Source organism: Halichoerus grypus, chromosome 12, assembly GCF_964656455.1.
Source record: "Halichoerus grypus chromosome 12, mHalGry1.hap1.1, whole genome shotgun sequence".
NCBI lineage: Eukaryota > Metazoa > Chordata > Mammalia > Carnivora > Phocidae > Halichoerus > Halichoerus grypus.
Window position 1 is genome coordinate 104,811,331 of NC_135723.1, and position 27,920 is coordinate 104,839,250.

Here is a 27,920-nt window from a genome sequence, read left to right on the forward strand (position 1 = left end):
ACATTTTAAAGATTATTACCAGGGGCGCCTGGGTGGCTCAATCAGTTGAGCATCTGCCTTTGGCTCAGGTCATGATCCCAGGGTCCTGGGATTGAGTTCCAGGTCGAGCTCCCTGCTCAGCGGGGCGCCTGCTTCTCTCTCTGCCTCTGCCCCTCCCCCTGCTTGTGTGCTCTCTCTCTCTCTCTGTCACATAAATAAATAAATTCTTCTTAAAAAATTTTATTTTGAATATAGATTCACAGGAAATTGCAAAAGTAGTACAGAGATGTCCTACATACCCTTTACATAATTTCCCTTCATGTTGTATCTTACATGATTATGGTACAATATCCAAACCAAGACGCAGACATTGGCATGCTGCGTGTTCATGGTTCTGTGTCATTTTGTCACACGTGGATGCATGTAACCACCACTGACCAAGACCCAGAACCGTTCCACCACCACAAGGACCTCCCTCCTGTGGCCCCCATATAGTCCCACCAGCCCCTCCTCCCCCGCCCTAGCCCCTCACAACTACTAACACAGTCTCTGTCTCTCTGATTTTGTCATTTTGCCATAGAAATGGAATCATCCAATCTGTATGTGACTTGGTGGGAGTGGCTCTCCCAGGCAGCAGCATCCAGAGGGCGGCCGCGGTACCGCCGAACCCTACCTGCGGCGAGGACGCACCGTGGTGGGGCTGGCCACCACCCTTCAAAGGACATTTTGGTTGTTTCCAGATTTGGTCGATAGAAGAAGCTGCCATGAACAGTTATGTATAAATGTTATGTGAACAGACATTTTTATTTCCCTGGGATAAATGTCCAGGAATGCGAGTCCTGGGCCGTCTGGTAAGCGTTTGGTTTCATTTTTTTTAGAAAAAGAAATGACCAAACTCCTTTCCAGAGTGGCTGTAACGTTTTACGGTAGGGAAGGCTGGGTTTCTCCGCCTCTTTGCCAACATTTGGTGCTGCCACTATGTTGCACTTCAGCGGCTCTAATGGCTGTGTAATAGTTACGTGATTTTAAACTACCTCTTCCCACTGCCTTTTGGACATCATCGATTTAAGGGCCCATCCTACAGCACTGCAGCAGGCCCCCAGGCGAGCCGGCCGGAGGAGCTGCGGTCTGGAGAAGGAAGTAGGACGGGACACAGTAAGGGAATCCCATTCCACAGGCATTAGGCTCTACCGTCAGCCCCTGTGGTGGGGAATCTTTTACCCCCAATATATCCTTGAAAACTATTGTTAGTTTTTGTAGGGCGATAATGGGAGAATGATGTCTTCAAAAACAATCTCCCCCCCCTTTTTAAGAGATACTGACATATTTACATGAGATGATGTCTAGAATTCACTTCACAATAATGGGGAGAGTGATTAACGGATGGGGCATGAATTACACAAGAGTGGCCACGATAATCTCTGAAGCTAGGTGAGGGGTAATGGGAACCGATAACACCATTTTACATTCTGCATTACTAGGCTTGAAATTTTTTCCTTGAGAGTATTTTTAAAAAATCTTTGAAAATCTTTCAGAGGAATCCTATTTTGATAAGCCATTTTTTCCTCTAGCATGGGGGCAGATGACTAATTCTTTAGCGGAGCGCCAAGGGAAGTACTTGGCTCACACAACGGGCCGCGTGATAAACCGGTAGAGTGGTGTTCACACCACCAGCAGCAGGTGGAACCTACGACCAAAGGAGGGGACAGCAATGCTGGGATTTTTAAAAAAATAGAAACCTCTTCCCTGCCCATGGTCCTAGTCAATTAAAATACTTGAAAAACACCCAGCAGATGGAGGCCGCACGCCTTAATTCCCAACAATGCTGATGCCGGAGAACTAGGCTTGGTGTTCTGGGCAACTGGGCTTCCCTGTTCCTCACCTCTGGTCTAGACCTTCAGAGGGTTTATTGGAGGCCAAATCTGAGAACTCTGAGCAGACTCACTTACTGAGGGCACATACTGGATATCACCCATATTTTTAATCCTTGCTCATCTGACAGGTTAAAGAAAAGCCTGATGTTCTATTTACAAAAATCTGGAAAATTTCAGGGTTGGTGAAAGTTGAATATCTTTGTTGAATCACGGATTCCTTGGCGTCTCCGAGCAGCTGTATATGTTAACTGCTGAGGAGTGAGCACTCTCCCGGTGGCTGTCAAAGTTTTTTGGTGCTGATTTACAATAAAACACACTATGCTGTGACCTCGTTCGTACCGTGCGCGCGCAGGGCAAGAATTTTTCAAACCGAGACCGAAAGTACATCTCTCAAACCGTGTTGCGAGATGTACTCAGAGCTTCGTAACTGGCGTTAAGAAAGGATCAGGGCGCTCCGCACAGTAACGATAAATGTGAGCGGGCGCAATCCGGGCTGCAGTCGCGTGGATGGCACAGAGATTCGCGTGTGTGTGTTGCTGTATGTGACACGTACGTGCTGTTTTCACGTGCATGACGCCGGTGTGCTATGTGGACAGATGTATGAGCTCGGTCACGCGTGGAAGGCGTGCATCCTTTACAGGCATCCGGGATCCAGTAAGGCCCGTCCCTTCGGTCTCACATCAGCCCAGCGGGGCATCGCACGCAAAGCTGCCAGCCCCGCTTCCCGGGAAAGCGCACATGCGCGTCCAGCTCCCGGGTGCAGGTGCCGGCGCGCCCCTCTCCGCTCCCCCGCACCGGCGTCTCCCCTCCCCTCCCCTGCGCCCCCGCCGCAGAGCCGGGGCACCGCGGCGCCTTCCCACGCTCCAGCGCGCCGACAACGGGCGCGCGCACGCTGCCGGGCTCCGGAGAGCGCCACGGCGTCGATGGCGGGCGCGCGCACGCCGGCGGCCCGCGAGGCGCAGGGTCGAGGCGTCGGCGTCGGGCGCGCGCGCGCCGGCGGGACCGCGCACGCCAGCCCCGGCCGGCGGCCATCTTTCCTCCCGGCGGCTGCTCCCGGTGCAAGTGCGGGGTCCGCGGCCCTGCCGGCGCCCTCGGCCTCGGCCGGAGCAGTGGGGAGGCGTGGATGAGGGGGGAGGTGAGGAGGAGCCGTCCCCCCAGTGTCGCCGCCTCCCCCACCCGAGGGCAGGCCGGGCGGGCAGAGCCCCCAGGGCGGGCTTGGGCTCGGGCTCTGGCTCCGGCTCCGGCTCGGGGTCGCTCCCCGCTGCGGCGTAGTCCTACCCGCAGGCGACCCCTCCTCTCGGCAGACCCCTCCCCGCGAGAGACCCCTCCCCGTAGGAGGCCCCTCCCCCCGGGAGCCCGCCCCGCCCGCCCCGCTGCTCTCAGGGTCGGGGGCTCCTCCCAGATGGGATAAGCTGTAAAGATGTTTAGTTTTGAAGGGGATTTCAAAACGAGGCCCAAGGTGTCCCTCGGAGGCGCCAGTAGGAAGGTAAGAGCGGCCTGTGTGCGTGCGGCGTCTCGGGCCCTCCCGGGCGAGCGGCCTGGCTTGGGGATGCGGGCCCCCGGCGGCGGCGGGCGGGGGGCCGGCCGGCTGCTGGGTCACCTGCCTCTGGTGCTTCCCAGCGCGGCTGGTGAAGAAAAGGGCTTTGTGGACCGGACTGAGCCGCAGCCTGCACCCCTTCCGTTCCGGAGACTGCAGGGCTGCCGGAGGTGCACAGCCTTTCCAGTTTCGGGCCGACGACGTCACGTTTCTTTTCAGACGTGAATTCTAGACACTTCATCCTCCTTGACTTCTGATAGCGGTCGCTCTTAGGATCCTGCCTGAGGGGTGTTTTCTGCTGTGGGAAGTGAGCGGATGTATTTGCTAGTGTCAACAGTCTCAGATTGGGGCAGAACTCATAATCGGCCACGTGTTTGAATCCAGAGCTGTTAGATTCCTCTTCCCCAGCTTTCTGGAAGCATTGCCGGAGAGACTAGGGCCGTTTTTCTGTTAGGCTTGGCCCTGTGTTATTCTTTTAATTGTGTAGAATAAGGGGGAACCGGCTGTAGTCGCTCTGTGTCCTCTCCGATGACTGGCATCTATTGATTCAGGGATGTTGCTCATAAATAGTTCAGGGTTGGCGTCGCTTCGTTCACTTGGCTCTCACCCCCTCCGCTGTCCTGGTTCAGGGGTGCCCTTTCTGTCTGTTTTGGTGTTATCAGGTTAAAAATAAAAGTGTGGTCTGCGTACTTAACTTGTTTGAAAAGTTTAAGTGAATCTAGCTAGTTGATTGTTTACTAAAGAATTTTTTTAAATGTCTTTTAAATGCTTTGTATATTCTTTTTTGCTTCTTTATTAGTATATTCTGTAGGTTACACTTAAATAACTGGGTTGACATAGAATCCTTGGTGGATGCTCAAATCCAAGTAGGAACATCCTTTTAAAATCGGGCCCAGGGTGTGTGTGTGTGATGGTTTCCTAGGGTAGCGGAAGGGAACCCAGTAGGGAGTTGGTAGAGAACTGTGCCGATAATTTTCAGGCCTTGAGTTTTGCGTGGTAGTGGCTGGCTGAAGGTAGCTGGCTGCAGAACTAGGTACTAAAACTAGGTACTGTGTGGGTATGGCAGGGTTGGCATGGGTAACATTCACTGGTTTGGGTAGTCATGAAAATTACAAATGAGATAGAGGTATTTCTGCCCTTGGAGTGTAGAAGAGGCCTTGGGGCCCTCTGGGCAGATCTAGGGTACACGTGAGGTAGAGAGCAGATGAATGATTGCACATGCACCCAGCAAGCTGGTGACAGGTCATCGCCTCAGAATCCATGTCACTTGTGACTTTTCTCATAGACAGGAGGGCCCCTGCATGCCCTGCTTGGGTGCTGTTTTCTCAACTAGTAACACAACTCTAGTCTGAGGAAATTCTTATCTATTGATCAGAATCTCGGGGAGATTGCACATCTTGTTTTTAGCTGTGCAAAACAATTTTTTTTTCTTTTTGATTGAGGTATAGACTAAACATTAACTGTACGTGTCTTAGGTCATGTCCCTAGAAGAGCTTGAGGAGGTGATCTTGGTGCAACTGAAATTGGGGGTGGGGTGGGAAGGAGAGGGCAGGGAAAAGGTCTTCTTGCTTGGAGTCTAGCTGTAGCCCAATCCCACCAAGAACTCGGGACCATGGCTGGCATCACAGAACTGTCCCTTCTTGAGGTAAGGGGGCTAGAATTTTGTGATTCTGTCTGCCCCCCCATATCAGTTGGTCTTTGGCTGCAGGCCACCCTTGGGGTGAGGGTGGGAGTGTGACACTGCTGGCCCTCGGCTGAGGGCAGTTGTCCTGGGAAGGTACTCAGGAGCCGACAGTGCTAACACACAGCGGCTGGGGGATGGGTGAGAAATCAACTGCAGGTTCAGCTGGAAGGATTTTTACGAATGACTGCACCCTTGTGACCACCCCCCCAATCAAATAACATTCCCAGCATTCCATAGGCTCCCTCCTGCTCCCTTCCATTCAGTATTCCTTCTCCCAAAGATAATTGCTATTTGATCTCTGTTACTGTACGTTAGTTTTGTCTGTTGAACTTCATGTGAATGAGTCACATACAGTTTGTTCCTGTTTTGGGGTCCGCATTCTGAGAGGTGGAGTTCATTCTCCTTGTTTTGTTGCATTGTATGAAAACAGCATGGTCGATGCATTCTGTTTTTATGGTGTCTTCTGGAGGGCACACCCGCTCATATGCTGGGTTATGCACACACTTAGCTTAGCTCTAGTGCACATACCTGCATTGTCTGAGGGTGTCCGTGGCCTCACTTCCTTTCAACATTTCTTATTGTCAGTCCTTTAATTTTGGCAATTCTGGTGGGGATGTAGTTTCATTGTAGTTATAGTTTTAATTTTGTTTCCTGGCAAAATTGTTGAGCACCTACAAATGCATATTTTCCTTAATTCTCTTTGGGTACAATGTAATTCCTCCCCCTAATTTAAAAGGCAAAAGGTTATAAGGGTCTTTCCTTCATGTATTAAATTATTTGTAATTTTCCTCCTTTCTTGAACTTGGTGGAAAACTGAATATTGCCACCTTTTGAATACATCTTTTCTTTTTCCAAATTAAATGAATATCTTTAATGTTTATTTATGAAGGCTCTGTGTAGCATCTGAAGCATAATAAGGAAACTTCCATGCCCTCATTATAATCTTGTTGGAGAGATAAGACTTAAACAATTACAAGTCATATAATGGTAGAGAATAGTTACTACATTCTAGGTTTGTGTTAGGGCTGGTCCAGGAAAGGGTAGAGCTGGTTGGGGCTTAGTCTTGAAGGATGGATAGAATTAGGGTTGGTGGGAAATAAGAAGGGTATTCTAAGTGGGTGGAAGGGTATACACGGAGTAAATATATACTGGATTCCGCTGATTCTAAGTTACACAGTTTCCTACTTCTTAATATTTCTGAAATCAGGATACATCTTGGTGGCATGACATAGTTCATGGGTAGTATTTGTTTTTCCTTTCTTGCAGTGCAGAGGAGAATATCTTAGGGACCATTCAATTACAAGTATAGAAATCCACTGAAAATTGCTTAGTAGGGGGGAAAAAGTGTATGGGAAGAATATGATGGTATCTCAAAGAATGTAAGGACAGAAACGTACCCAGATACCAAGTCATTAGCATCAAGGTGGTTACTCTTGGTGTTGGGCTGCACTGTCTCCTTCATTCTTGGCTTTCTGCTGACTGGCTTTCTCTCTTTTACTTGCATGTGACCTTGGCAGTGTATGATTTCCTAGTTGAGTGCCCTACTGAGACTGTTGGATCTCAATTCCATTTCTCAGGAGAGGAAATCTGATTGGTCTGGGTCAGCTTCCCACCTGATGAGCTGAGTCTGGGATGGGGGATGGAATCTTTGGTACAAATAGAGCAGTCTAGATGTATGAGTTGTGGAGAGCAGATTCTCCAAGAGGAGGAAGTGGTTGTTGAACAGAATGTCTAGGTTTCTGTGGACGTAAGTAGAGATGTGTAACAGGCTATTGACTGTACATGTATGAAATGAGGGAGAAATCTGGGCTAGACATGCAGATTTGGTAGTTACCAACAGATAGATGACTCAGAAAGAAGTCCCTAGGGGAAGGCCTGGAGTATGGGATGCGGTGTGGCTTGTGGCATATTGTAACATCTAATAAGTGAGGAGAATATTTAGGAAAGAATCACACCTGGCGTGGGGCTGGGGCAGGTGGGGGGGAAGCGACCACAGTGCCAGGTGCTGCGGGGTGCAGTGAGGAAACACTAACAAATACCAAGCCCAGGGGGACTTTATGGGGATAATAGGCCAGGGTAGTAGGACTTGGAAGTCAGATTGCAGTACATCAAGGAGTGAATGGGAAGTCAAAAAGTGGCTAGATCTTTTTTGAAAAGGACCTGAAGAAGGTTGCATTCAGGGTCTAAGGAAGGTTTTGTTTTTGGGGGGATGGGAGAAACTTGAGCAAGCTATAGACTGGGGAAGGGGCAGGTAGAGGAGGGAGGCGTTGCAGAGCTTTCAGAGTCCTGGGGGAAGGGAGTGGGAAGAATTAGGTGTGAGCAGAAGAGAAAAATATTTTTTTAAAATATTTTATTTATTTATTTGTCAGAGAGAGAGAGAGAGCCCAAGCGGGGGGAGCGGCAGACAGAGGGAGAAGCAGGCTCCCCGCCGACAGGGAGCCCGATGCGGGACTTGATCCCAGGACCCTGGGATCATGACCTGAGCTGAACGCAGACGCTTAACCAACTGAGCCACCCAGGCATCCCGAGAAAAATATTTTGAAATTTACAGGGAAGAAATGGATGTGGATATGGAAAAGTTTATTTTATTTTTTTTTTTAAGGTTTTACTTATTTATTTGTCAGAGAGAGGTGGGGGGCACAAACAGGGCATAATCAAGGCAGACACTTAACCAGCTGAGCCACTCAGGCGTCCCTGGAAAACTTTATAGATAGGAGGAAGGAAATTAAAATTTCTTTCCAGCTTTGCATAGACCGTTGAGGAAGAGTGGCAGTAGAAATAAGATTTCTTTAATGTTTGTCCATTGCTTTAAAAAAATAGGACTTTATTTTCTAGAGCTTTATAGAAGAAAGTCAAGCAGATGGTACCGAGTTCCCTTTTGCCCCCTCTCCTCCTCACATTTCCCCAGTTATTAGCGTCTTGCGTTAGTGTGGTTCATTTGTCATAATTGATAAGCCAATACTGATACATTAATGTTCACTCTTTGTGTTGTATTTTCTATGGGTTTTGACAAATGTATAATGACATATTATCCACCCTTGAGTATCATCCAGAATAGCTGATTGCCCTAAAAATCCTCCTGCCTTTACTTATTCATCCTCCCCCATACTCCCTGCATCCTGTGGTACAAGTATTTAGTTTTATAAGAAACTGCAGAACTGGGGGCGCCTGGGTGGCTCAGTCAGTTTGGCGTCTGACTCTTGGTTTCAGCTCAGGTTATGATCTCAGGGCCCTGAGAGCGAGCCCCTCGCTCAGCAGGGAGTCTGCTTCTCTCCCCCCTCTCTGCCCCTCCCCCCAGATGTGTGCACTCTCTCTCTAATAAATAAATAAATCTTTAAAAACAAAACAAAACTGCCGAAGTGTCCTCCCAAGTAGGTGCAGCATCTTGCACTGCTGCTGGCAATGACTGAGAGTTCCTGTTGCTCCACATCTTTGCCAGCATTTGGTGTTGTCAGTGTTCTGGAGTTTGGTCATTCTGATAGGTGTGTAGTAGTATCTCGTAGTTTTAATTTGCATTTCCTTGATGACACATGATGTGGAGTATCTTTTCATATGCTTATATGCCATCTGTATATGTTACCTTTTGCCCATTTTTTAATTGGGTTTTTTTTTTTTTTTACTTACTTTTTTTATTAATTTTTTTAAGTGGGCTCCATGCCCAGTGTGGAGCCCAATTCGGGGCTTGAACTCAGGACCCTGCGATCAAGACCTGAGCTCAGATCGAGTCAGATCCTTAACCGACTGAGCCACCCAGGTGCCCCTCCATGCTATTTTTTTTTTTTTTAAGTTGGCACTTGGTATATGTGTTGTCATGCTACTCTGTGTACATTGCAGTGGAAAATAAAACTCTTACAGATCTGGTATTAAGTAAAAATGTTTTCTGAGATTAGATTTAAGAATGTTAATTTATTGTCAGGACTGGTATTATTACATTACTGTTTTATCTAGCAGTACCAGTTCTGTTCTCTTGAATGTAATTGTTGGTAGCCTTCATATATGGGACCAAAAAACTGGTTCCTTGTAGCAGATAAGGTCAGGAATTCTTGATTTTGTTCTTAGGGAAATCAAGCAGACTAGAAGGCTGTGACTATTTGTCTAATTCCTTTTTTACTCGTAATCAGGGCCTAGGGTGAGGCAAGCAAGGCAGCTAGGGCACAGAATTTAGGGAGGCACTCACTCAAGTTGTACAACTGCAGGGCTTAAGGGGGCCCTTACTCTCGTGGCTGGCCCTGCACCAGCGCCACCCGCAGAGCAAGCACTTCCTTAAATCTTGTTCTCCAGGTACCTAGCTTGCCTCACCAGTCCCTGTCTGGCTGTGCACACTGAAGCTGATTTTCTTGGTTAAGGACTTACTTGCCCAGAGTCTCTTAACTAAGGTAACACATAGAAAGTGTCATAGGACTGCACAAGAGCCTCAAAAGAGTTTACTGCAAAAGCAATAGGGAGTTTTCTTCTGTGACTTTCCTTTTATTCTTAAAACTTTCATAGAATGCAGACAGCTAGAAGTTTGGAAGTTAGACATCTTATTCTTAACAGTGACCTTTATTTTATGCCACTGTAAGAGTAGCTGCTTTCTACATGTTCCTGTTCTCCAGCCGTGGCCTCTTCACACCTTCCTTTATTTACAGCGTTTGTCAACAGGAAGGCAGGAGCGGGAACTTTCTTCTGTTGGCTTGTCTCCTTATAGTTCATTGCCTTTCGGGGTAATCAGATTAAAGTTGGACATGCCTGATGGTGTAAATTGGCACAACCTACTTGGCGGGGGGGGAGGGGCGGGGGGGGAGAAGCAGTTTAGCATCAAAAGTCTTAACAAGGTACATCCCCTCTAATCCAGTAATTCTACTTTTAGAAATTAATCCTAAGGAACTAATTTGACAGGTGCATAGGAAAGATGTATGGGAAAAAATGATGATTGTGGCGATACTCATCATATTAAAAATATAAAACAACCTAAATGGCTAACAGTAGGAAATTTGTTAAGCAGATGGTAATATAACAATGTAATGGAATACTATACAACCATTTATAGTGGTCATGATGTTTGCTTATTAATATCTATATTTTAATGTCTGTTATATTTATTAAAATGATTCATTGTTTATGGAAATAAGCAGATTACAAAACAGTACTGCAGTGAGCATTTAAATATTAGTCTAAACAATCATGATATTGGGGTGCCTGGCTGGCTCAGGAGAGCATGTGACTTTGTTGTTTTGTTTAATGATTTTTATTTATTCATCTGAGAGAGAGAGCATGAGTGGGGGAGAAGCAGCCTCCCCACTGAGCCGGGAGGCCGATGAGGGGCGAGGGGCTCAATCCCAGAACCCTGGGATCATGACCTGAGCTGAAGGCAGATGCTTAATGACTGAGCCACCCAGGCGCCCCAAGCATGCAGCTTTGATCTCCGAATTGTAAGTTCAAGCACCACATTGGGTGTAGAGATTACTTAAAAATAAAATCTTAAAAAAAAAACAAAAACCAGTCATGATATCTACTTTACCACTTTCTTAATTTCCAGTAAATGAAGGACATGTTCTCTATTCCAGTGTAATGGTGGCTTAAAGCAGTACATTCTCGTCATTTCACCCAGTTTTGTGGGACAGGTATCTGAAGGCAGCTTGTGGGGTGGTTCTGGCTCAGCATCTCTCAGAAGCTCAGGTGTCTAAAGCTCTGACTGAACTGGGGATCCACACCTGGGCTCGCTTGTCCACGTACCTGAAGTTAGTGCTGGGTCTTGGTGGGAGGTGTCAATTTCCTCCTACCTGCGCATCTCCTGAGGGCTGCGTGAGTGTCCTCATGACGTGGCATGTGATGTGAGAGGGCAGAGAGAAAGCAGCATGCCTGTACGAGGTAGTCCTGAAGGTCACATACACTTTCGTCCTATTCTATCCACCCAGTCCACCCTCAAGGTGAAAGGTAAAGTTAAGTTCCACCTCTTAAAGGGAAGCAGCATCAAAGAATTTGTGGAAATATTCTTTTAAAAAAAAAATGTTATTGTGGGAGACAGAGTGCACGCCTGCATGTGCACAAACAGGGGGAGGGGCAGAGGGAGAGAGAGAATCTCAAGCAGACTCCCCATTGAGTGCAGAGCCCGACACAGGGCTCAGTCTCACGACCCTGAGATCATGACCTGAGCTGAAATCAAGAGTTGGAGGCTCAACCGACTGAGCCACCCAGGTGTTCCGAAATTTGTGGAAATATTCTAAAACCACAGAAGGGGTGTCAGTTTTAGCTAAGTTGTAAATGCTAATACCACATGACTTGTAGATGTTATTTTTCTGTTTCAGCCTATTAAGAGTTAAATATTATGGCTTTCTTTTTCTCCTATATTGAGTCAGTAGTTACTAGCTATGTAACTATTATGTAAATAATGAAACAGTTATAAAGCAAAAATTGTTGACCAAATAATTTTTCAGTAGACATTTTGATGAAACTTAGTTGACTCGGAGACAACTTTGTAGCTAGCTCTGTGCCTTGGAAACTTAAGCAGATGACATTTATTTGCGGCAATGTGAATTTACTTAGGTCATTTGCCTCTTTAATCCAACTACCCTTGGAGAAAAGGGGGGATATACAGTTGGGCGGGGGGGAGTAGATAATTTTGGAATGAGTGTCTTTGGGTTGTCACCATGACAACCGTAGGGCAGGGGGCAGACACGTGTGGATATGGAAGAGAGGTGAGTGAAGTAGGAGAGTATCATGGTAAATTTTTGCTCATTGGGAATTTTTTTGGACAGTCCTTTACCAGAATGAAGGGAGGAAGCTTGTTTTCCTTCTCTTTTAGTACTGTGTGTATCCTGTTTCCAGAACTCCAGGCAAATGGTATAAGGTTAGTGCCATAGGCTTTTGTGCGCTGGACTGGGTTTCTTACCACTGTTTATGTATGAACATTGTTGCCATCAGTGAGAAGGAACAGCATAGACAGAGGTGTCCAGCCATGGAGGGGTGGTAATCACCTACAGATTGTTCAACATGGCTGGAGTTAGGGTAGGAGAAGAGAAGGCTGGGGACGGGCAGTCGGGGGCCAGATCACAAAGGGTTCCGGGAGTCACACTTGGCATATCCAGGCACATTGGTGAGCCAGTGAAGGATTTTAAGCACTGAAGTGAGGTTTTGGGAGAGATGAGCGCGGGGCAGTGCAGGTGGTTGGAAACCAGGCTAGAGATAGCTGTAGTTGTGCAGAAGAGTAATGAGGGCCTAAAGCAAAGCCAGGGGGGAGGCTGAGTGGAGTGGAACTGAAGAGCTATTGAGGAGGCAGAATTGATGAGCTCTGCAATGAGAGGGTCACTTCAGGTGTTTGGGATTACCAGAGTGGATAGTGACTCCAGGAACCAAGACAATGTTCCATTCCTAGGGGCCTGTGCAATGTGAGATGTTTGGGGATGTTCAGGAAGCACTGGTTTGGACCTTTGGGTAGAGCCTGGGAGTCCATCAGTAGGTGGTTGAAATTGTGAGATGCACCGGAATCCTCGGGAAAGCGTTCCTCTGAGAAGACTTGTAGGCTCAGAACAAAACTCTGAGGGATGCCAACATTTACAGAAGCAGAGAAAGGGGCATGCAGTCAGGGCCTGGTGAGCAGAAAGCCTGCAGGTATGTCCACATGTGGGTGGCCACACTCGCCATCAGACAGCAGTTGTTACTGACGGAGGCAGAGTGTGCGAAAGCAGGGCTCGTCGGAGGACTGCGTGCCTTATGTGTGAGGCTTGATTTTGAGGCTTTTTGTTTTGCTCTAGCCATTCCTCTCTATCTTGTGTCTGACTCTATGTTATCCCAAAGCTGAGAGTTAAGTCATTCAATCTGTTTTCTAAAATTAAAATTTTAATTTTTAAAAATTACTATACATGCTCATTGCATGAACTTTGTATGAAGTATGGATGTTTATACTTTATTTTTGGATGTTTAGGTTGTTTTTATTTTAGTGTGAACAACATCTTTAGAGCCAACAATTTATCATTATTTTTTAGGATAAATTAAAGAAGTTGAATTGCTTGGTCAAAGTATGCATATTGTAAAGGCTTTTGATACGCTTTGTTCTCTAGAAAGAATTGTATCGGTGTCTATTCCCTGGGCGTGGTGGTTAAGTGCCGCCTGCGCATCCTTGCCTTGCCGTCAGCCTCTGAGGATGTTTTTGTCTCCAGGGAGTCCCTTTTCTCTCTTTCCTTGTTGCAGTGACATAGGAGGCTGTCCTCTGTATTTGTCCTCCTGCAGGGCGTTTGGCTTGTTGTGCCCCCTCATTTCTCTGTGACTCCTGGAGGCGTCCGCACTCCGTGCCACATCCTTCCGAGGGAGAGATCAGAGCTCATCAAGTCCAGAAAACCACCAAGCTCAGGAACCCTGGTCTGTTCTCCAGGATGCTCTGCTGTGCCGTGTAGCCTGCATGTCTGGCGCCGCCTCCCACTTTACTTAACGCTCTCCTTTAACTGCGGGGGGAGTCAAGGAACATGGATGGCCTGCAGGCACTGAGAAGGTGGTTCTGATAAAATCCTATGTCTTTTTAAACTAATTTTCCTTACAATGAAGCTTTAATGCTCTAATATTTTTAAGGAACATTAGTAAACTCTAGTGTGTTGGCAAGCAGCATGATTCATATCACATCTTTACTACAAAATGTGAAATTGTTAAAAGTACAACGGAAACCAGAAGAAATGTTTATCTCCGTAACCAACTGTCTGTGATTTAGTTGCTTATCTTTTTTGGGCTTCTCTTTTTCACATCTTATAATATGAAAGTTGTAATTCTTGATAATGAGAAAGTCAAACTGAATTATCACTAATCTTCCTTGCTTTAATAATGTTTCCATTTCCAGTCTCCAGACCAGGGGCCTTTGAAACTGTTAACTTTTTTTTAATTGAAAAAGATTGTAAGAAGTGAAATCCAGCTAAAGGGCTTATAATGAAACCTTCCCCTCACTGAGATTCCTAATTTGCCCATTAGTACCAGTTTCCTCAGTGTCTGTTCAGAACTAGTCTAAACATAAATAAACATATTCCCCATCACTTTTTTCAATAAAAACGAGGGAATATACTGTTCTACTTAGTGTTGAAGCTTAGTGATGACTCTTTAGGTCTCGGTTTCTGTTTTCACAGGTGCATGATATTCCACACATGGTTTGTGTCATGTAACCACTTCCCTATTTATGTGTGTTTCTGTGTGTCTGTGTGTGTATGTATCTATAGGTTATTTCCAGGGTTTTGCTATTAAAATGGTGCCATATTTACCACCCAGTTCTTATGTAAGAAATCTTTCAGAATTTGTTATAATGGGATTAAACTATTTCATAAAGTGAGCTCTTGTCTACTTATAATGTTTATTATAAAAAATTTAAGATATACTGAAATGAAGAAAAACTACCTCTTCGGAACCCTACCCTCCATTTAGAAATAAAATACTGCTAATATGTGGGTAAATTTCTTTCTAGTTTTTTTCTATGTATTTGTTGAATTAGGAATCATATTGCACATTCTGTTTCATAAATATGATATTTAGTAATTTATTACTGTATTTGATGCACCTTTAAATATTTTTTGCATGTACATGAAGTTGGTTGCTCTTATATTTTCATAGAGGTTCTTAGAAAAACCCACATATCATAGATTGTGTATTATTCACAAATAATACTTTTGTTAACATTTAACATTTTAATTAACTCAAAAGGAAGTGTTTTACTCGAATAGTCTTTGAACTGTGTAAAACTCTTCTTACTATGTTAGTGCATGAGAGTGGGAAAATACTAACTTAAAACAGGTGTGAAACTGATTACTCTATCTACACTGTTAAATGAAGTAAATTGCTAAAGGAAGATAACCCAAATAGTGAAACAAAGGAAACTTTGTTTTTAGAAATCAAGATATTAATAAGCATGCTAGCGTTCCTTTTATAAATGGTTAGCCCATTTGAGCATTCGGTGTATGGAAGTCATATTATATAAATGTACTTTGACTTCAGTGACCATAATGTTTTTTATTCTGATAGTTAATGAAATATAATTTAAACTATATATGACTTACATTTTAAAAAACTTCATTTTGTTACTACTAAAGGTATCTGCATTTAAAAAAAGGCATTTTTTTCCCCATTTAAAAACATGTTTGTTAATGGTATTTTTGAAGTTTGGCCATATTTAATTTTCAGAGAAGATAAGATAATGTGCCTCAAGCTCAAAGATCAAATAGAGAGGTTTGCTGTAATTTACTCTTGTTTACATATTGATGAAAAGGGTTAGTGTCACAGCTGTGGAGGTGAGATTAGCATTGAAAGTAACATGTACCCAGACCTCCCGAAGAACAACAGGCTTAGTCATTCCAAAAACACTTGATGAGCGTGTTTTATGAAACTGGTATATAATTGCCCTTCGAATTCCTAACTTTTCTAGGCCTGTAGAATTTAGAAGGTAAAATGTCTTCAAGTACATGTATAATAAATTGGAACCAAAAACTTGTTAAGAATCAAAATCTGAATGTTCTTTTTACTGGTACTTTATTATTCTTTTCCTCCCAGCCACTTCACTGTGGATTTATTCTTGGTTATGTTGAGCTGTTTTTAAAAATTGATGTTCTCACGTAGCTTCAATAGTTTGTTATTACAAAAAAGTGAAAGTATTCCATGGGCATGGATAATAATTCAAGCAGTAGGAAATAACAATGCAAAGTAATCACAGTCTCCCCACCTTTCAGTCCCTCGGTCCCTGATCCTACGTCAGACTCTCACAGGTTCTTCCCTGTCGTCTCGGCTGGTCTGCGCACGGAATCATCAGGGGCATGCTCTTCTCTTACTTGAGCACTGTAGAACGTATTCAACAGACTGTGGCACTTACCCCCTGAGAATACATCTTGGAGATAGTTGCAGTTCAGTGCAGGTGGATGGACTGCATTCTTTTAAAAAGCTGGATGATCCTCAGTGTAATGAATGTTTCATAACTTCGTTAGCTGTCATGTATTTTAATGGCCATTTACTGTCTTTTTTGATAATTTAAGCAACATTGCAGTACATATCCTTGTATATGTGCCTTTAATATGCATAGGCTAAATTCCTAGAAGTGCTAGGTCAAAGGCTATGCACATTTTGAATTTTAATAGATTCTCCTGTATTGCTAAGGCCGGCTTATCAGCGAATGAAAGTAACTGCCGTCCTCTATAACTCACAGCATGCTATCTGAGTTTCTTTGCCAAACATATAGGTCAAAAAGCCTATTTCATTGTGTTTCTATTGCATTTTTTCCTCAAATGAGTAAAAATGAAGTTCTTCTGTTTAAAAGATTTTTATTTCCCTCTGCACTATGTATAGCTTTTGCTAATTTTTCTATTTGATTGTAGATCTTTTTAAATTATTTTGGAGAGCTTTTACAAACAGTTGGTTTTGCATTGTTACAAATATTTATTCCCATTTTGTCATTTTATTAACGTGTGTTATATTTTTCTGTGTAGAAAGTTCTAACTTTCATGTACTCAAATTTATTTTTTAAATAACTAATGACAAACAGTAACAAGACTTAATGTGTGATATATCTTTCTTAAACTCTTATTCCACATGGGAGTTTTTTAATTCTCATACTATCTTCACATATTTTTATAGTGCTTTATACACACACACACGCACACAACTCTTACATCAATCGGGGATCTCTTGATGTGAAAACTAGAGATACTTTGTCGTTTATTTAGGTCATGCAGTTTTTCCTATCATATTTATTGAACAGTACATTTCCTGTATAGATTTGAAATGCCACCTTTATCACATGCTGAATCTGTTTCCATATGAATCTTCCCGGAGACCCTCTGACATTGACCTGTCTATTCATGCTTTACCCTCATTAGTATAGGTCACTGTTTGTCCCAAAGTGTGTGATGATTTAGGTGGCATGTACGAAGGAACATTTTAAAAACTTAGCAGTGTTTGTTTCAGTGTCCAATAGAAAAATATAACTAGGGTGTCAAATCTGTGATTTCTCTGAAATGCTAGCTCATGGTGAGAGTAGAGTTAGGGAGCTTTGTGGTAAGCTAGGCTTGCCAGTGACCTGTCAGTATTCACTGGTTGCAGTTTGGGAATGTATGCATCTATAATGTGGGCTCTCTCTAGTCTGTGTTGCTAGTGTGCGTCTCTGTATACTGACTCTCCTTATGCATTGTTGTAGGTTTGTTTATTTTTCTAGCAGCATGATGAAATGTCACTCTCAGAAGTTGATAATTATGTGCTAGTGTGAGCTACACGTGGGTGTTGGGAATAGCAAATTAGGACCATGCCTGTGCCTTTGTCTTTTTCCACCTGACTGCTGTGTCTGACCCGCATGGTTAGGTTTTATACAACAGGAAACGTGTCATTTTTAAAGCCTCAAGGTAAAGATTGTCTTACAAATTAAGGCACCTAAGGATAATTATGATTGTCATCATATATCTTCATTTATAATAAGGACCACGGGGGCGCCTGGGTGGTTCTGTTGGTTGGGCGTCTGCCTTCGGCTCAGGTCATGGTCCCAGGGTCCTGGATCGAGTCCCGCATCGGGCTCCCTGCTCGGCGGGAGGCCTGCTTCTCCCGGCTTGTGTTCCCTCTCTCGCTGTCTCTCTCTGTGTCAAATAAATAAAAATTTAAAAAAGGACCACGTTAATGACCCACTGGAACTAGCTTTTTAGTCTTGTAAATTTACAGCCTGCATAGGAAACACAAACAAATATGATAAAGATTTTTGAGGGGCGCCTAGGTGGCTCATTCGGTTAAGCATCTGCCTTCAACTCAGGTCATGATCCCAGAGTCCTCGGATCGAGCCCCGGGTCGGACTCCCTGATCAGCGGGAGCCTGCTTCCTCTCCCGCTCCTCCAGCTTATGCTCGTGCTCTCTGTCTTTGTCAAATAAATAAATAAAATCTTTAAGAAAAAAGAAAAGTTTTTGAAACATGGTTTTTCATGCACTGGCTGAGAGAGTGAACCTATCCCATTATGAGCCAGATGTCAGTGTGAAACCACCACGCGCAAGCTTTATTTTGAAACCATAAGGCATACCACCCCCAACCTGTTAAACTTTTGGGAACAAACAGGAAAGGTTTCTAAATAGCCTGAAAGTAAGTGCAGAATGTGATGGTGAGTTAAAATGAAAAGCTGAGAACACTTCATCTGGGGTATTATACTTAATTGCAAAGGCTAGAGCTGCTAATTAGCAAAATATATGAAAAGTTATGATTAAAAGTGGTGATTAGTAACAAAACAGGTAACATAGTTGATGAGATTCCTTTGTCCAGCGAGTGAGTTCATTGTTCGCTTATAAACAATTAGGGCCAGTTGTTAATCTCCCAGGGAAGACAGACTTGGTGCTGCTCACTGCAAACCAAGGAGCTCACTGACGTTTTGAAATCAGCACATCTTTTGCTGTTTGTCAGCTATGAGTTGAATAAACAAGTCCATGAAGACTTTTTTGTCTAACTCATAAATTAGAGGAAATCTTTTAAAATGTGTTGATGACTTCGTGACAGACTAACACAGACTTAACGTGTGATGTCGTGAGAAAAGCAGAGTTGGTACAGAGCACTACGGTGGTTCAGTAGGAGGTTAGATCCAGTGTGTTCCAGCCCCAGAAACTGGACCCTTTCGTATCCAAAAGGCAGTCTTGTTCATCTCCGGTATTTAAGAGTAGTACCTGATAGAATGTCAGTTCATCACTCCTGTGGCAGGTGACTTACTCCTCTAGCTTTGTGAAGATGTGAGCTGTAAGTACAAGCACGCACTTCTTCCCGTACTGAGAGCAGAAAGGTCTCTTGATAGTCACTTCAAGAGGAATGTCAGTTCTTTGTGGAGTAAACTTTTTACCTGAAGCCATGGGAAGTACACCTTGATTGTGGGAGAAAGAATTGCGAACAACTTGAAGAAAGTCGTTTTTTTTTTTATAAAAATTTTATTTATTTATTTGACAGAGACAGCAAGAGAGGGAACACAAGCAGGGGGAGTGGGAGAGGGAGAAGCAGGCTTCCCGCAGAGCAGGGAGCCCGATGCGGGGTTCGATCCCAGGACCCCGGGACCATGACCTGAGCCGAAGGCAGACGCTTAACGACTGAGCCCCCCAGGCGCCCCCTGAAGAAAGTCTTTTGCATACCATACGTACAAAGTTAAGAGTGATGGCCTCCAGGAGCATGGTGAGTGGATAGACGCAAGCCCCACCCGTTTCTTAAAAATCATCATGAGAATAGTACTAAATAAAAGGACACATTCAGAAGATCAGGCCCTGAAGGCTTTCTTTTTTTTTTTTTTTTTAATTTTTATTTTATTTTATTTTTTTTTAAAGATTTTATTTATTTATTCATGAGAGACAGAGAGAGAGAGAGGCAGAGGGAGAAGCAGACTTCCCGCGGAGCAGGGAGCCCGATGCGGGACTCGATCCCAGGACCCCGGGATCATGACCTGAGCCGAAGGCAGACGCTTAACCATCTGAGCCACCCAGGCGCCCTTTTTTTTTTTTTTTTTTAAAGATTTTATTTATTTATTTGACAGAGAGAGAGACAGCGAGAGAGGGAACACAAGCAGGGGGAGTGGGAGAGGGAGAAGCAGGCTCCCCGCTGAGCAGGGAGCCCGATGCGGGGCTCGATTCCAGGACCCTGGGATCATGACCTGAGCCGAAGGCAGACGCTTAACGACTGAGCCACCCAGGCGCCCCTGGAGGCTTTCTTGAAACTAAAGTTTGTTGAACCAAAGTCACACTTGGTGTTCTGGTTAGGAATTCATTTTTAGAATCCAGTTCTGTCAGAGAAGGCAATTAAATAACATTTGCCTGATGAATGATAAACACGTTAGTATTCTCTGTGTTGTCCAATATCAAAATTAAAAAATAAAATTATAAACTTATCCTCCTCTTAAACTTTACATAGCACCTCATGCCCCTTTATTGTGATGATAAGCAGTTCTTTTGCTTTGAGGGGCTTAGTTTCTGATGGGGCTTTTCATAAATAAATTTATTAGGTTTTTCTTGTAATTCAGTGTTTATTTTTTAGTTTTTCTTGCTCAAGCTTTTGCCCGCTAATTTTAGCACACATCAGTAGATGTTGTCTCCACCATTTATTACTGTGAGGTGTTTGGTGATTGTTTTCCTTTCCTTCTACATTTATTAACTGAATTCTGTGAGAAGAGATTTTTCTTCTCTCTCATTTATATATTGGTCATTTATATAAGTATGGAGACGCAGATAGATATACGTTTTACCATATACATTAAAGTCCACTACTATCATTATTGCATAACCGCACTCCAGTCATAAGAGAATATTGGAAAAACCCAAATCGAGGAGCAGAATCCAGAATATAAAAGACAAAGGTGGGGGAACTGTTATAAGTTGGTATGGATTAGGAAGAAATAGTAATCAAATGCAGTGTTGGATCCTGGATGGGCTCCTAGAACAGGCAAAGATCATTAGTATAAAGGGCACCTGGGTGGCTCAGTCGTTAAGCGTCTGCCTTCGGCTCAGGTCATGATCCCAGGGTCCTGGGATCGAGTCCTACATCGGGCTCCCTGCTCGGCAGGAGGCCTGCTTCTCCCTCTCCCACTCCCCCTGCTTGTGTTCCTGCTCTCGCTATCTCTCTCTCTGTCAAATAAATAAAATCTTTAAAAAAAAAAAAGATCATTAGTATAAAAATCGGTGAATTTCTGACTCTGAAAAACAAACTGAGGGTTCTAGAGGGGAGGGGGGTGGGAGGATGGGTTAGCCTGGTGATGGGTATTGAGGGCACGTTCTGCATGGAGCACTGGGTGTTATGCACAAACAATGAATCATGGAACACTATATCTAAAACTAATGATGTAATGTATGGGGATTAACATAACAATAAAAAAATTAAAAATAAAAATAAAAGTTTACAGTTTCAGGAAAAAAAAATCGGTGAATTTCTAATAAAGTTTGTAGTTTAGTTAGTAATGTTATGCCATTGTTAATTTCCTGATCTTGCTAATTGTATTCTGGTTATGGAGGGGGCAGTGGAGTAAGAGAAGGGATAAGGAAACTCATGTATCCTTTTTGCAAATTTGTCTAAAATTAATTCAAAGTAGAAAGTTCTAAAACTCCGTGTAAAGAATAATATTAAGTGATTAACAGTCCAGGTGGTATAGCTATGGTGAACCTTGTGAAGGTGGTGGGGGAGCATCTCTGAGACACTGGTGTAGGGGGTAGTCGAGTCGGAGGGGAAGGGGAGGGCTTCATGCCCCAGTCCCCTTTCTTTGCTCCTCCCTCTGCAGGTGCATCAAGATAGAGGTCCTCCCTTGTTCCCTCCTTGACCTTCCATCCTCTGTGCCTCGTCACTGCATAATATGGAGAGGATGTGGTTGCTTTTCCCCACCTTTGTGGTCACACTCCCACTGGTTTCTGCTGTAACTAACGGTAGGCTTATGTTATAGATTACTCTGCTGGCTTAGGCAGGATTTTGCTCTGGGGATCTGTTTAAAGACTTCTCCCTACAGGTGGGTTTAGCATGTCAAGAGCACCTTGGGGTTGGAGGAGCTGGTCTGTCCATCTAAGCAGTCATTCTTCCCGGGAGGAATTGGGAATTGGGCTAACCAACAGTTATAAGGGTGACTGATTATGTAAGGAGTACTGATGAGATTTGTAATAGTACTTACAACATTTTTGAAATTGTCAACTTATTGAGGGTGTTTAGAACACTGGTATTATTGATTTGTCTGGCCAGTATTCTGATTTTGGTGGCACTAACTGTTGGTAGGAAGATGTAGGTCTTTCTGATGTCAGCCTCAGTAGATAAGTGATTTTACATTCTATTCTCTTAATTTATCATGACTTTTTTTTTCAACTTTAAAATCTTTCAAGCTTCAGATTTCCCAGTTGTACCTTTATTCTTTCTAAATTTAATCCTTCCATCATTACATTAGGCACAAGGCTAAATATCAGGACTATGAAGAATAAGACATAGGTCTTATTCTGAAGGAATTTATAATTTATTGAAGGAGAAACAAATACAATTAAGGTTACCTTTACTCTTTCCTCTCTCCAGGTGCACTAAGATAAAAAATGTTTTTCTCTTTAAATAGACACTCCATTATGTCTGTAAGTGATAAAATCCTAGAGCCTTTGTTGGGCACAGAAATCCAAACCCTGCTAAATATTTAGTATTACCACGCTTGTGGTTTGCAGGGGAGCAGCCTGGGTGTCCCTTCCTGTCGGGCGTGCGCCCTGCAAGCCTGCTTCCGCTCGGACGGCACATGCGTCAGAGCCTGCTCTTCCCTGCTTAGGGGCCTCACTCGCTCTCTGTCTTACTCTGATCATTCATTACTTGCTGCTTTAGCTGATACAGTTCAAGGTTCATTTTCTTATTTTCTGCCCTGAGGCTAAAATGCACTCTTCAGCAGAATAATCCTACCCACACGAGCTCTCTGGCGTGGTGTGCTAGAGAGTGACCTCCTGCAACATTTTGGAGGCAGCGTCTTTGTAGAGGATACCTATGTAGCCTCCATGATTTTGACTAGTGCACACGACACAGTCATTTTCTACACGGTGAGTTGTAAGCCCTATGTGCTAAGTACACTTCCACGAACGTCTTATGTGCCAAGGCAATCTCGTAACATTGGTGAACTCACCAGTTTATCATGTGGAGGAGTAGGAGAGATTGTGGTCTTCTAGGGAGAGCTCCTCCCTCATGGGAGAGAGGACATTTAAGTGGAGTCTCACCTAAGATGAGCGGTGCTTGCTACGCGTGTGTTTTGGGGTCAAGATGGAAGGAAAGCCAGATTGGGCAGACGGAAGCAGGGCATTTGAAGCTTGAAGGACAGTCGGAGGGAGAGATGCACTTGAGGCAGCATCAGGGGATGGTGCAAGAGAAGTTGTCGGGAGAAAGAGGAGGAAATGTTCTGACCATAATGTTCTGTGCTAAGGCAGTGTTTGAACTTGATCCCTTAGAGCACATTGGTGGTTCTCAAATTAGGTCCTCAGAGAGGCTAACATGGAATAGACAATAAGGACAATGTAATAGGTTTTGCATAAATTGGGTTAATTTAAATAACTGAGCATTGAGAAGAGATGATTCTTATATTTGTTAGTCCCTCAGACCTCTCAGGGGCACTGAATTGTGATTGTCATCTCCTTCCCATCCATCCTGCTGTGAGACAGGCTCCACAGCCAGCAGTAGAGCCCTCCGGTTCCCACCTGACTCTTCCACGGACGGCTGCCGAGTCTGGTTCCTCCCCGGTCCTGCTACCTTGTGTTCTGCCCCTCTGCTGGGAAGTTTTCCCATCTTGTCATCCTGCCGAACATGTCCTCCTAGTTGCCTTTCAAATTTGCCTTTTCTTCTGAGCGTTCTCTTGTCGCGGAGGCAGAATAGGTCTCCTGTCCCCACACTTATGCCCGGTGCATGCCTCTGCACGGGGGGCAAAGGCTGTGTCTGTCCCGGTCAGGCTTTCCCGCTGGTGTCTAGAACTCTGTCTGGTACCAGGTGCGTACTCAGTAAACAAGCTTCTTTTCTCTCCCACCAGACTATGAACTCCTTGGGAGCAAATGCCTCACTTACTTTTAAAATCTCTAGTGCCTGGCGTGATACGTGATTCACTAAATATTTGTTGAATGGATAAATGCACCCCCTGTGCCTCATTTGAATGCTTTTTGAATGGATACATTCTTCAAGATGGGGAACAATCAAGAGGCTCTGGTTCTGATCTGGAATTTGGTTACATGTTTAGGGGCTGCATATTGATAATTTACATCATGTATAGACATCGATTATGCACTCTTGTCACACTTTTCTTTCTGTGCTGGGCTGACTTTTCATGGTAGCCTTTTTGTCCTGATCTTTTTGATTGCTTAGTTTGCCTTTTCTAGACATTCTGTGTCCCGTGGTTCTCAACACTGCCTGCTTCCCATGTTTTCTTGTCAAATTTTGAAGATCAAAATTTTTTTTTCTGTGGCCTCCCTCTCCCTTCCTTTCTGATATATCTTTCAGATTACTCATGTATAATGAAGACAAAGAATTGTTTAAATTTCCCAAAATGTAAAATAATAGTGTTCTTTTTCAAAGTAAATAGCATACTGCTTAGTGGGTTAAGCTCTAGGCCGTCTGAGTTCAGATCCTGTATCTACCACTTTCAAACCTCACTTTCCTCATCTGTAAACAGGAAAAATAATAGTACTTACCTCATAGGCTAGTATTGAGGAATACGTGAATTAACCGAAGCCAAGGGCTTAGAATGTTGCTTAGTGGGTGGACAGAAGCCTTCAGTCCCTGTTAGTTCTCTGTGTGTGGCACACGTGGCCTCCTCTGCTGTCTTCCTGTGCTAGGGCACAGTAGACGGGTGCAGACGAGTCTGTGTTGGCGGTAGATGGTGCTCCTGTTCAGTCGGCTTTGCAGTGTGTCCCACTGGACGTAGGGGATTGGTCACCTCTCCCTGTAGACCATTTTCTTTTGTCTGCAGAGTATTTAAGGGGCATGAGTACGCTTTGAAAGGCCTTATTAGCATTTTCAAAAATACGATTTTATTGTTGAAATTACATATCGGGGGTGTGTGTGTGTGTGTGTATCCATTATTTTGGATTGGCTTGCTATACTTTATTTTTTTGAAATGAATTTGTCTTTTAAGTAGGAAACGTTATAGCCCCTGAGCACAGGTGCATATTGACCTTCACATTTGTATGATGTCCTGTGTCCAGGGATTTGGATTTACAGGTAATCAAAAGTTAAGAATATTCACCCTCAGCACATCCAGCATTGCCCCTTGTGCTTTCGTGGCTCCTCCCATACCATGAGCTTCAAACTTAAAATAGAATTTCTAAGAAATTCCAGTATTCAGTTAGAGTCTAAGTGTGCTTTTTGATCCTGAGTACCTATTTTGATTTTTAAAATACTGCGACCTAAGTACTGTGTTACAGGTATCCAAAGTGCTTTTCAGCTGTTACGGTTATGCCATCCTTGAGACTGCAGTGTTTGACTTAAAGGAAGTGTTCGTTCAGTCATTTCATAAGTATGTGTTGAATACCCACACGTGCCAGATGTTGAAGCAGATGAAAGCAGCAGTGCGGTCAGGGAAGATGAGGTACTCGAGCCTGTGCGGCTCTTAGATTAGCGAGGACCAGGAGCTTGTCTGTGTGTGGGAGTAAATGTAGTGGCTGTTTTCCCAGCATGTACCATGTTTTTAAGGTAAAATGTTGGTTTGTTGAATTTCAGAGAAATTTTTTTTATTCACTTGGCCAACACAGATAGTACATCATTAGTTTTAGGTGTAGTGTTCAATAACTTATCACTTGCATATAACAAACCAGTGCTCATCACATCACGTGGCCTCCTTAATGCCCATCACCCAGTGACCCCATCCCCCCACCCTAATTTCAAACTTAAGTGTATTTTTTCATAGTTGTAACAGTGTATATTATTTTAAGGAATCTTAGCTTTTTAGCTCTAACCAAATAATGGACATATATTAAAGCTGATCAAATGGAGATAGAAGGAAAGGAAAGTATAGACACAAACATACCAGTTCTATTCATAAATAAGGATACTGACTAGAAATTTTTATCTAGAAGCTTTCCCGAATTCTGACCATCATACCTTTACACTTTTTACTTTAAATTTTCCATTCCCCCTTCTCCCTTTAATTAAAATTTAAAAGAAAATATTTTTCTGACCTTGGTCATGTGATAAAGGCTTTTTATTTGAAATTCAAGAAATGAGATTATTTGTAGTGGGAAATATCTGGAGGATTTCTTTTCCTTCCTTTTTTCTTTTCTTTTCTTTTCTTTTTTTTAAGTAAGCTCTGTGCCCAATGTGGGGCTCAAACTCATGACCCCGAGATCAAGAGTTGCATGCTCCATTGACTGAGCCAGCCAGGTGCCCCGGATTTATTTCTTTGGCTTTAAATTTTGTCAGTGAGAAACTTTTCATTCTGTACACTGTTTATTCACATACCAATGTATAATTTTAAATTGGCTTAATTACTTGCCTTCTGACACTCTTTTGATGTTGTGTTTGTTTTTGTTAAGAGATCTGTTTATTCATTTTTATAATGAGTCATATATAATGTCTTGGACTGTTTAATTTTCTTTTGGATTACATTTATAAAAATAAAATGCCCATACACTATAGACTTGAACAGTTCTGGGGGAAGGAGGGTTATCTTTAAGTATTTTTATTTCATTTGAAATGTTTAAGTTTCCCATTTATTACTTTGGTTCCTTCTACATACCAGTAATTTTGTTCAAAATTTAGTTTTATGATGAAAAGAGAATTTTTTGAAATTCAGTAACAATACTGAATTTTGTTTCATCAAAAATTCATCAAAATGAATTCATAAAAAATCAAAATTTTATTGAGGTAATTATAGGCTTATGTGCAGCTGTTAGAAATAATACAGAAAGATCCCTTGTTCACATTGCCTGATTTCCCCTGGGGGGGTTATATTTTGCAAAACTGTAGTATGATAATCACAACCAGGATATTGACATTGATATAATGCACTGATATTATTCAGATATTCCCAGTTTTACTTGAACTCTCTTGTGTGTGTAAAGAAATCAGATTTTATTCTTAGAAAACTACTGAAATACTAACTTTAATTAGGTCTGTGATCTGGCGGGGGGCTCTTTAACCTCTTGTGCCTCAGATTTCTCATTAAGTCAGAATGTTTGTATGATCTTTAGAATCCTTTTTTGGTCAAGACATTGTATAATTTTTGTTTGAGAGTATTTTAGAATTTGAAACTAGCGTTCTTTATCTTTTCTCTTTTTGTGTTTAGGAAGAAAAGGCTTCTCTTTTACATCGTACTCAGGAAGAAAGAAGAAAGAGAGAGGTAAAAACAGTTTTGTAATAGTCTCTTTAAATAAGCATTTTTCCATAGCATTTAAATAAGTCTTGGCTTTACTGTCATACAGGTGTATAGATATATGTATGTTATATGTGACATAACATATATATTTTTATGTATATTAAACTTTAGAAGCATTTCTGGGTTTTTTGGATTTTATAATAAGTAATTTATTCTGGAACCATTGTGGAAAAAGATGGACTAAAAGGGCAGTTTCCAGAATGGGGGGGAGGGGGGACAGGCTTTTATAAAGTTCACTTGCTTGCTTATGATAACGGTTTCCAGAAGATCTAGACAGACTTAGTATATCATGTTCGTGTTTTGCCAAGCAAAAGAAGAAAACTCACTGTTAAGGCAAATATCTTAACTATTTGTGAAGAAGATAAATAAACAAATGGAGCTAGTGACAGTTGTTTTATTCTTTATTTATTTATTTTTGTTTGTTTAATATATTCTTTATTTTACATTTCATCTCTCTGGTGACAATTTCTCAAAATGGCTTTATTTTGTTGATTAATCAGCAATTATGGTATTTTATGGCCTACTTTTCCAGATTTTTGTTTTGTTTTCTAATAAATCATTTGTTCCTTTAACAAATATTAATTGAGAGCTTGATATATTCCAGGTACTGTGCTGCTTGCTGGGTATATAGATAGTGAATAAGACGGATAATGTTCTTGCTGGGTTCTAGAGCACAGATGTGAGCCGGTGATAAGTGCCATGAAGGCAGTGGAGTAAGGTGATAGTGATGGGGAATGGTGTTCAGGGAAGGACTCTCTGAGCTGGTTAGAGTTGAGCTGATAACTGAAGAATGAAAAAGAAGCTGCCTTATGGAAAGCTGGAGGAAGAGCATTCTTGGTGAAGGAAGCAGCAAATACAAAGGGTTTTAGGCAGGGTTTCTCAACCTCAGCTCTGTTGACATTTTGGACCAGATAATTCTTTGTTGTAGGGGCTTATCCTGTACATGGAAGGGTGTTTAGCAGCATCCATGGCCTCTACTCTACCCACTAGATGCCACAGCACTCCCTCCCTCCAGTTGAGATAACCAAGAATGTCTCCAGAAATTACCAAATGTTCCCTGGGTG

At 43.0% G+C, this 27,920-nt stretch overlaps 1 protein-coding gene across 4 annotated transcripts in view; it reads left to right on the top strand.

Annotated features, from left to right (window-relative positions):
* The first annotated feature begins 2,852 nt into the window (after nt 1-2,852).
* The window catches only part of UBE3C (ubiquitin protein ligase E3C), a 121,153-nt gene continuing 96,085 nt past the window's right edge, over nt 2,853-27,920 (top strand). For all 4 annotated transcript variants that reach the window (XM_036068701.2, XM_078059807.1, XM_078059808.1 and 1 more), the window contains exons 1-2: nt 2,853-3,339; nt 26,767-26,820. In XM_036068701.2, coding sequence (XP_035924594.2) covers nt 3,274-3,339; nt 26,767-26,820 — 120 coding nt within the window. In that variant the 5' untranslated portion in view covers nt 2,853-3,273. The remainder of the gene's footprint in view (nt 3,340-26,766; nt 26,821-27,920) is intronic.